Source organism: Elaeis guineensis, chromosome 1, assembly GCF_000442705.2.
Source record: "Elaeis guineensis isolate ETL-2024a chromosome 1, EG11, whole genome shotgun sequence".
In the NCBI taxonomy this organism is placed as follows: domain Eukaryota; kingdom Viridiplantae; phylum Streptophyta; class Magnoliopsida; order Arecales; family Arecaceae; genus Elaeis; species Elaeis guineensis.
In genome coordinates this window covers 173,560,268-173,569,400 of record NC_025993.2, presented here as the reverse complement: position 1 = coordinate 173,569,400, position 9,133 = coordinate 173,560,268, and the positions used below count along the sequence as shown (strand labels likewise).

The following is a 9,133-nucleotide window of genomic DNA, read 5'->3' as shown; positions in this document are numbered from 1 at the left end:
CTCAGTTACATTATTTTGATTGATATTTTGAAATTTCAACTCCTGCTACCTAGGCTAGTATTAATTGATATGCATAACCTATCATATGAATCAACATGATTATTTTTACATTTTTTGTTTGGGGAGCAAATTTTTTTTTTGTTGAGATTCCAAAATTTTTGTTCCACAAATCACAATTATTTTTATTTACCGTTAAAAATCATAATTAATATCGCAAAATATACACCATACTGATTGATGTTTACTTTTATTTGGACAAGATCTAAAAAGATTCTTTCCAAAATTCTCCCAACCTCAGGTTCCTGGAAAAAGCTTAGCTTGACTTGGGTCACAGGCCCATTCGCGCTGCAATGGCACGTGCGTCTCACGTGAAGTTTACGAAGTCAGCAACAATTTCTTTCGTTCCCCTCATCTCTTTAAATTAATTAAAGAAAAGGGATAAGATTGTTCGACGTTAAAAGGACTTTTGGGGGTCTCTGAATCCGGAGAGCAGCCATTTTTCCCACTGTCTCCCTTTATTCCATCTCTTTCTTTCTTTTAAATATAATAATATTAATATTAATGTAAACTACTTGTCTTCTCCGACTCTTTCTCCTTCGATCTCCGTCCTCCTCCCGTCTTTCTCTCTTCTTTCCCTTTCCTGCACGCCATGGAGATCTAGGGTTAGGGTTTCGTTCAATTCTCTTCCAAGGCTGCGACCCGCACTCCCCCGCTTTCCCTCCGAGGTGGAAGTTCTCCAAGGTTAGAAGGTCCGTTCTCGCTTCCTCTGATGGAAAAACTTTTTTTTTGTTTTTTGTTTTTTGTGTGTTCGCTCTAGCTTTTTCTTCGTTAATTCGGTTCCTTTTTTGAGAAGTTATCAGTGATAATTGTTTGGACTTTGATCGTTTCTTTCCGATTCTAGGGTTTTCTTTTTCTGTTTGATATCTATGTGCTTTCTTGGATTGGTGGCAACGTTGGTTTTACGGCTTGGTATTATGATTTGAGGAATTGGATGATTGGTGATGCTATGGTGATGATTCTATTTTGGATTCGTGTGCTTGTGTTTGTGAATTGTTTTCTGTGGATTTATGTTGCGGTGATTTATAATTGGAGTGTTGAGAGGATAACTTGGATTGTCTGTTGATTGGTTTAAGCAATCCTCCTAATTTTCCTTTTTTTCTTTTTTTCTTTTTTTTGAATGTAATCCTCCTAATTTTCAATTGCATGGATTTTGTTTGGGGATATGTTCAAGTGTCGGGTTTGAAATAACGCTTGCTGAGTGATGGATTAATTTTTACAGTACTTCATCATGGAAGAATCAGAATTAGATTAAGGCCAAGCTATACTCGTGTTGGTTGATTTGCACAGCACCCTTGTTCTTATAAATTTTGTTGGCACTTATGGATTGGCTATTCTTGCATGTGTGTGGAAGCCTCATGGCATGAATTATTTCTGCTATAGTTTTCAGTTGGAACTAACTATTCTATCTTAATGAATTCTTGTTACATGTTGGATTGTGCTTTTCATGGTGAGCTATGTTTTAACCAAGTGATTCGTGTGCATGCACTTTACAAAGGACATTCCTTATTTCCCTTTATAACTAATTAGTGTCCCTGTCACTTTATTAAGTCCATTCGAAGCAACAATATATTTGGCATGTTGTCATTCTAAAATTTTTTAAAGCAAGTCCTTTTTTATAATGAGATGATGTGGAAGGATATCCACGAGTGTGAACTTAGGGTTACTGATAAGGTCGTTTAGTTTCTTGGGGCTTGCGGATTTACATAGAGACATAGAGTGGTTGCTTGGATTGCAATATCATGTTTTCAAGAAAGGAAGAACCTGGATGGTTGTTCGAAAAGAAGTGAGGGAAATTGATGTGTTTAAATTTGTCTTGAAGGCACCTCTCTAACAAAGACTCAGCTAGTGGATAGGAAAATTTTCCAAGATAGAGGTGGGGGCAAGATAGGGAGAATGGGAGTAATTGAAGCATGAAGTTAGATGAGATCTGATATGGTAGAGAAAAGTTCAGTAAAATAAATGGTGGGCGTAATACAATTAAAAATTAGAATGTCTAAAAAGGGAGATGAATTTACAGTGGAAGAATTTTTAAAAAAAGATGGACTGAGGATATTATTACGAGATGAAGGAAAATTGTTCTGCGGGCAATGAAATAATCCAGACCACTAATTGGAAGGAAATTAAAGGGTTAAAGTGATCATAGTACTGGGGTACCGGACATGATTATTCAGGTAGAAAATTGAGTACTTCACATTCGAGGGAACTCGGAAAGGTACTATGTGATAATATCATGTCAAGTGGAAGGGAACAAAATTGCAGATGGTGACTTCAAATTGCAAAGGAAACTTGAATGCATGGGTATATAAAATATGATTGATAGTGCTTGGCGGTTAGAAAATGTTTTGGTGGGCAGAACAGAAATGTTTTTAAATACTCAGGAAATCCCAAATACAGATTTTGTGTATTGTTGCTTAACTGATAATTACACTTTGAGTGAATTTAAATACTGTGTATTTAACTATACTTTAACATAGGTTTCTTTAAATGGTCATCTTAGGTGGTTATTTTCCTTAAGATCACCGGTCATGCAAACACTTGGATTCTAGGAAACTTGGGGCTTCTGAAACAGCTTCTGAGATATAGCATTTACTCATGTTGAGATTGTAGTTAACTTCCCCTAGTATGCCATCTCCAAATTTGTAGTTGTCTGCATGAGAGAACAACTTGTTATCAGTCATGGCACGTGTCACCCTAAAGTAATGTTGTATAATGACATGTTTCTATCTTTCCACTCGTTTAATTTAAAAATTTCTCATCAAATGCATATAAATGAATGAGAGAAGTTAAATTTCTGATAGGGGGAAACAGCAAGGCTTCATCACTTTATAGAACCACATCCACACTGCCTTTTTCCAAAGAAATCTCCACTATGAGATAACTTGGCCTAAACACCAGTTCTTTGCTGTGGCAAGGTTCAAATCCCAGTCTCCTTATGCCATTACTAGCTTTCTTCAAGACTTTCACATGTTCTGCTTCCTGGCCTAGCCACCTTTTTCCAACCTTCCCTCTTTTCACAATTTTGTCCTCTACTTTTCCAAGTTACTTGCAATGTTACCAAATAGATTCATAGCATGCTATATAAAAATAGCAGCAGTAAAGTAACAGTGATGTGACAAAATTAAATATATTGCTAAATAACAGAGGAGTTACAGTATGGGTATTTAAATACTGTGTATTTAACTATACTATAATTACTTCTTTCTTTCTTTCTTTTTTTCTTTTTTTTTAGCGTGTCTGTTTGTGTCTGTATGTTTTGCTTTTTTTTTTTCTTGTTTCTCCGGTTGTCCTTTTTTCTTTTTTTGGGGGGGGGGGGGGTGGGATGGAGAGGATAGTGGATTTATGATGAGATTATGTCATTTGTTAATGCAGGCAACCTTATCAAGCATCATCATTTTTATTATCAGTAAGACTTTGTCAGCAAATAATTGCAACATCAACAGATTGCTTTTGTGACCTAAATTTGTTAGGAGTGTTTCATGGATGAGTGGTGAATATTTCATGAGTAACTTCTGAGCAGTTGAATAGCTGGTGAACAATTCGATTATTTAAGAATGATTTGGAGAATCACTTGGCCAGTAGTATATTACCAAATTCTTACTTCCTACGAGTAATATATGCTGTTATGGTTTTACGATTTAACATTTAACTCATTTGAAAACTATCATTTCATTTAGTTTATGAGATACATATATTTGGTGGATTAATTGAGAAAATAGAGAAAGTCTCTTTCTTTTAAAAAAAATAAATTGTAACTTGCACTTGATATATTGATGATCGATGTTGGAGAGGATTTTTGTAACAACCTAAGATGTCATCCAAAAAGAGTAGTCAGAAGGTATTACTTGGGTTCTTTAGCCATGCGTAAGTATCCAAGATCTTCCCAGCGAGTAACCAATGGGACTAAATACACATTTGCATGTGTCATCACAATTTTTAACTATCAAATTCGATAAATGCATGTAAGTTCTTACTGATGGAAGTTGACGATATATGTTGTGCTTAATATGATTGCAGGGAATAATTTTATTAAGTGGATATTTGGATCTTGATGTGTGCTTGAACATTTATGTGGTGTGGTAACAAATCAAGTCATCATCGGAGGAAACTCGGTGGGTACTGTAAGATAGGTGTTATATAAATGAACATATTTTAGATGGATTATTATAATTTTTTGTTGCATATGTGAGCAAGAGTTAATCGAGTGTAACTAAACTAAATTTTAACAATCAATACATCAAATCGGGATTCGACTCGTGAATCGTCCATGCCTTAACTCGAATCGCGACTCGAATCGTGACTCGAATCGTAAGATTCAATAACAAATTCAGTTTTTTTATAAAACAATAGATATTAGCATTAAAAACAAAATTAACATTATAAAAATGATAACCAAATATAATAATACCTTATTTTGTGTAATGAATTTGATAAAAAATATAAAAAATATTCAAAAAAAAAGTAAGAACTGTTATTTTTTTTTTTTTAGTTAAGTGACCGTGCCACGGCTGTGTGTGTGTGTTTTTTTTTTTTGTTAAGTGGTTGTGCCACGGCCCACAGGAACAATAGGCAACACCACAGGTTAGCCCACAACAAATGTCCGATCAATAAAAAAAAAGGGAAAAAGCCTTCGTCGATGGCTTCGTACGTGGCTTTGTAGGAAGATTTGAGAAAAAACTTCGGCCGGATTATAAAAAAAAAAAAAGAAATGCTTCATGGTGGCTTCGGAGAAGAGAAACAGAGCGGGGGAGAGAAACAGAGAGATCGAGAGATCGGGGGAGAGAAACAAAAAGAGAAAAAAAAAAGAAAAAAAAGGCTTTGGGGTACCTACCGGACAAACGACGAACTCATGGGGATGCTTCGAAAGCTTTAAGGATTCCTTTTCACCATGCGCTCTCTTCCTATTCTTGCCGTAGTCTTTGAAGACTCGAAACAGTCGGAGAAGATGCAGAAACAGTCGCAAATAGAAGTTCAAAGGTTTGGGACTTCTTTTTTTTGCCAAAATCCGACTCTTCCACTTCCAAAAACAACGAACAATTGTTTTGGGAGTTATCTTTTCCGACTCGACGGTATCAAACGATCCCGCGAGTCGCACGTTTCAACTGACGAGTCCGTGATTCAGGTACAATTCTTCCTCTTTTGCGATTCTTCATGTCGGTTCGACTCGGCCGGGCTTAGAATCGTTTCGAATCGTACGAGTCGAATCGTGACTCGTACGATTCTAACAACAAAGAATAGGATGACTTTTACTTTATCGAAGATTGTTATCGTATGGGCTGTAATTCAGCTTTTACGGACAAAAAGGTATATGAGTGAAAATGAAACATCAGACAATTGCACTGTATGACGTGCTCATCTTAAATTTATTCAAGCTGAACTTTCATGGAAGCTTGCATTGAAATTCAGGTAGACGCAGATTGTTTTTTGTGTTGAAAAATCATTGAAGCAGTCCTTCCCATTCATGCCATATAGTAAGGATATTAAGTAGGTAATTATCATGATATTAAGTAGAAAATTACCTGGGACGTTTGTTGTTGATGCATACTATACAAGTAGCTGATCCATGATTGTAGAAGCCTGGATAAATTTGACATGCAACTGATAGCAAGGAGTTGTACTGTCACTTCTCCAGCTACTTCATTTTGCATACTGTGAAGCGGTAATAAAGTGACTTACCAGTTTGGAATTTTCATTCTTTGTAGATCAAATACATTGTCATACCTATGAGTATACAATATATAATATATAATTGCAACCAAGGTTTGCTATACCGTGCCGAACCAGTCGGTACACCCCATCTTGTACCGGACCGGTGGGGAACCGGCATGATTCGACCGGTAAAATCGGTACACCGGCGGTACCGAAGAAAAAAGAACGGAAAGTGAGAAAGAGAGAGAGGGGAGGGAGGGAGGTGGGAGCCGCCGGAGGCCGGCGGTGGTTGGCTGCGGCCGTCGGAGGGCTTTCGAGCCTTGTATCGTCTGATAGGGCTTTCAAGAGAGCAAAAGAGAGAGAGAGCGCTCGGAGGGGAGGTGGAAAACCTACCGGACGGACGGTGCCTCCGTTGCAACGCTCCTGGTGGCCGGCGAGCCGATGCCGACGGCTTGAGGGCGGTCGAGCGGGCGGAGCCCCTTCGCGGCTCCGCCCTCTTTTTTTTCGAAACAGACGACGTCTGTTTCGATTTTTTCTTATTTTTTGTTTTAAACTTATGAAGTCGGCAATTGGGTTGTCGACTTAAGAATATTTTTTTAAAAAAAATAAAAATCGTGAAGCCGGCAAATCATTTGCCGATTTCACTTAAAACCATGTTTTTTAAAAAAATTTGCGAAACAGGGGCGATGCCTCTGTTTCACGTCTGCGGCACTGTGCGCATGGACTGTGTCCTCTGACGGCCAGTCGGTGGCCGTTCGGCGGCCCCACTGGCTCCTTCCTCTCCCTCTTTTTTTCTTCCTCTTTCTCTCTCTCTATTTCTCTCTTTTTTTCTTCCGGTTCGGGTCGTCGATTCGGTATGGTATGAAACCATACCGAACCGTACCGCCAGTCGGCCAAAATGGCCGGGGATACCGGTTTAGCATACCTTGATTGCAACCATTTGGTTATCCGTAAACTCAAGTGCTAATAATGTTTTCTCAAATTATGTGTATGTAAAAAATTGATATTCTTATTATGACCCTTGCTATTCAAAGAATTCACGAGTCTTTTTGCTTGATTTCATATGCAGCTTCATCCAGTCACATTTTGGCCAAATTTAATTTCAATGGCAGTGAAGTTTGTTTAAGAAAGCTTTGTATGGCTTCAGACACTTGTCAGAAGAGAGGTATCAAGCAGAACTTGTTGAACCTGGAAGACATACGGTTGGATACTAATTGGGAAGATGTGACTTGCCCAATATGTTTGGATTTCCCACATAATGGAGTATTACTGCAGTGTTCTTCATATGATAAGGGGTGTCGGCCATTCATGTGTGATACAGATCACACCCACTCAAACTGTCTCAGCCGTTTTAAGAGTGCATATGGGTTGCCTGCTATTGCAAAAGTTTCATCAACTACAAATGAGACTTCTCTGGAAAGCTTTCAGGAGATCCCATCAAGCCCCAACAGCCGACCAACCTGTCCGCTGTGTAGAGGAGATGTTATAGGATGGATTGTAATAGATGAGGCCCGTCTGTATCTGAACATGAAAAAAAGGTGCTGCCAAGAGAAATGCTGTTCATATGTGGGCAACTTTTTTGAGCTGCAGAAGCACACTCAATTAAAACACCCCCATTCACGTCCTTCGGAAATAGACCCTGCAAGACAACTAGATTGGGAAAATTTCCAGCAGTCTTCAGATATCATAGATGTCTTGAGCACCATACATGCAGAAGTACCACATGGTGTGGTTTTGGGGGACTACGTAATTGAGTATGGGGATGAAGAGACAGGAGATGAATATGATGATTTCCACCGGAATAGACGCAAGTGGTGGACCTCTTGTATTTTGTTTGTAAACTTTAGGGCTTCAAGAAACCGACGGAGATCAGGAAGAAGTGAAAGAAGCGAAAGAAGTGAAAGGAGAAGCAGTGGCCGATCAAGCTCTGATGGTTCAAATCTGGATGAGGGTTCTACAAGATCTGTAGACATAAGAGAATACAGGTTTGAGGAAACCGATGACGAGTATGTAGGAGCCACCGGTGGTGGTGGTGGTGCAGCATCCAGGAGAATCCCCAGCCATTACAGGTTTGTTTAAATTTCCGTGTGTTATACTCTAGACATTGATTGTGTTGGAATGTAAAGATGTTTCCTCTGGAATTATTTGATTTGGTTCACTGATCAGGCACATGCCTAACCAAATTGAAATGAAATCTGAGTTTCTGTCATGCATCTTTAACCCACCGACCCACCCAACCCCACCACCACCCCCACCGCCACCCCCAATCCAAATGCTTCTGTTGTCCTCCTCTTTTCCCCTCCAGAATTCAAGCGTGGCAATGGATCGGTAACATACAAATTGATGGGATCAGGCTTATTCTCTGCAGTTATAGATTTCTTTGTTGGTTTCTAGTTACTTTGGCTGATATTTTATGCCTTCTGCAAAATATGAACAGGTATGCGAGGCGCAGATCTCGTTTTTATGATCCTTGACAAGCAAGCGTCCATGGCATCCACTGCCCCGTGATGACTTTCTTTTATCTTCTCCCATCCAAATTTCATTCTCTTTTGTTGCTATAGGATGTCTATGACATTTGTTTGTGCATATGAAAATGCTATTGTATTGTATGCAGCCCTCAGCGAATTTAGTGTTTACAATCTATCAACATGTTTCTCCTTTTTGTTAATGCAAGCCAAATCTATGATTTTTTTATGCTGATGTAAAGATGCATGGAGCTCCTCGACATGCAAAAACTCTTGGGAATTTGGGAGTCCCAATGCAGCATTGGAGAAGGTGGTTGTTGTGCCCGAGGTCGGAGGATGAGGTGACAGACGTATGTTAGAGGTGCTGTCTGAGCTTCAATTTGAATCTATAAAAAAGTTTTGTCGGAATGTTATTCGATGGGTATCTTTCAATGCCTAAATCAGATGATGAAGAGCAATAAGGAAAAAAGAATAGAAGTTGAGAATTTACTGTGGAGATTCCTATGTCTTTCTATTTATAGAGAGAATGTAAGAGTCGTGTATGATATGAGTTTTGATCGATTTTTGATTATCGCATATAGATTAGACTGGTGGAAGTTTTTTTTTAAAAAATGGTTCAATCCGAGATATTCTTTCTTATTTGAATTTTTTCAGAACAAAAACAGTGTGGATTTTGTCAGTGAAACCTGCTGTGTAACAAGCGTACGTCGGTTTTGGCCGAACTAAAAGTAGAACCGGGGATAGGGAGGTTTGTCAGCGGAGCTCGTTGTGTGCAGCGGGCATAAATCGGTTTTGGCTGACCTAAATGACTTCGGCCAGGTCGAAGTAGATACCTCGGTCAAAGACGAAGCTTGAACGGCTGCTGTCAGTTTCTCAGTCACTACCGAGAACATGCCGAGGCTGAGGTGAGGTGGAGATCGCAATCGACATTTAGCTGGCTTGATGTAGATGGAATATAATGA

At 38.9% G+C, this 9,133-nt stretch overlaps 1 protein-coding gene across 3 annotated transcripts; it reads left to right on the top strand.

Moving 5' to 3' along the window:
* The first annotated feature begins 453 nt into the window (after positions 1-453).
* Positions 454-8,374, top strand: LOC105039645 (uncharacterized). 3 transcript variants are annotated; one of them, XM_010915858.4, is made up of 4 exons: positions 454-749; positions 4,075-4,169; positions 6,776-7,775; positions 8,144-8,374. In XM_010915858.4, exons 2-4 carry the CDS (start codon positions 4,127-4,129, stop codon positions 8,178-8,180), a joined length of 1,080 nt encoding a protein of 359 aa, XP_010914160.1. In that variant the 5' UTR covers positions 454-749; positions 4,075-4,126; the 3' UTR covers positions 8,181-8,374. The 3 variants fall into 3 exon arrangements, with proteins under 3 accessions (XP_010914160.1, XP_010914162.1, XP_010914161.1); XM_010915860.2 differs by lacking the exon at positions 4,075-4,169 and having other exon boundaries at positions 455-741; XM_010915859.4 differs by lacking the exon at positions 4,075-4,169 and having other exon boundaries at positions 455-749.
* Positions 8,375-9,133: the final 759 nt, after the last annotated feature.

Bases quoted from the DNA above. Each gene is read 5' to 3' on its own strand.
- LOC105039645 (XM_010915858.4), top strand. From the start codon at position 4,127: ATGTGGTGTGGTAACAAATCAAGTCATCATCGGAGGAAACTCG. The intron at 4,170-6,775 runs GTGGGTACTGTA...TTTCATATGCAG, and splicing joins TCATCATCGGAGGAAACTCG to CTTCATCCAGTCACATTTTG. The intron at 7,776-8,143 runs GTTTGTTTAAAT...AAATATGAACAG, and splicing joins AGAATCCCCAGCCATTACAG to GTATGCGAGGCGCAGATCTC.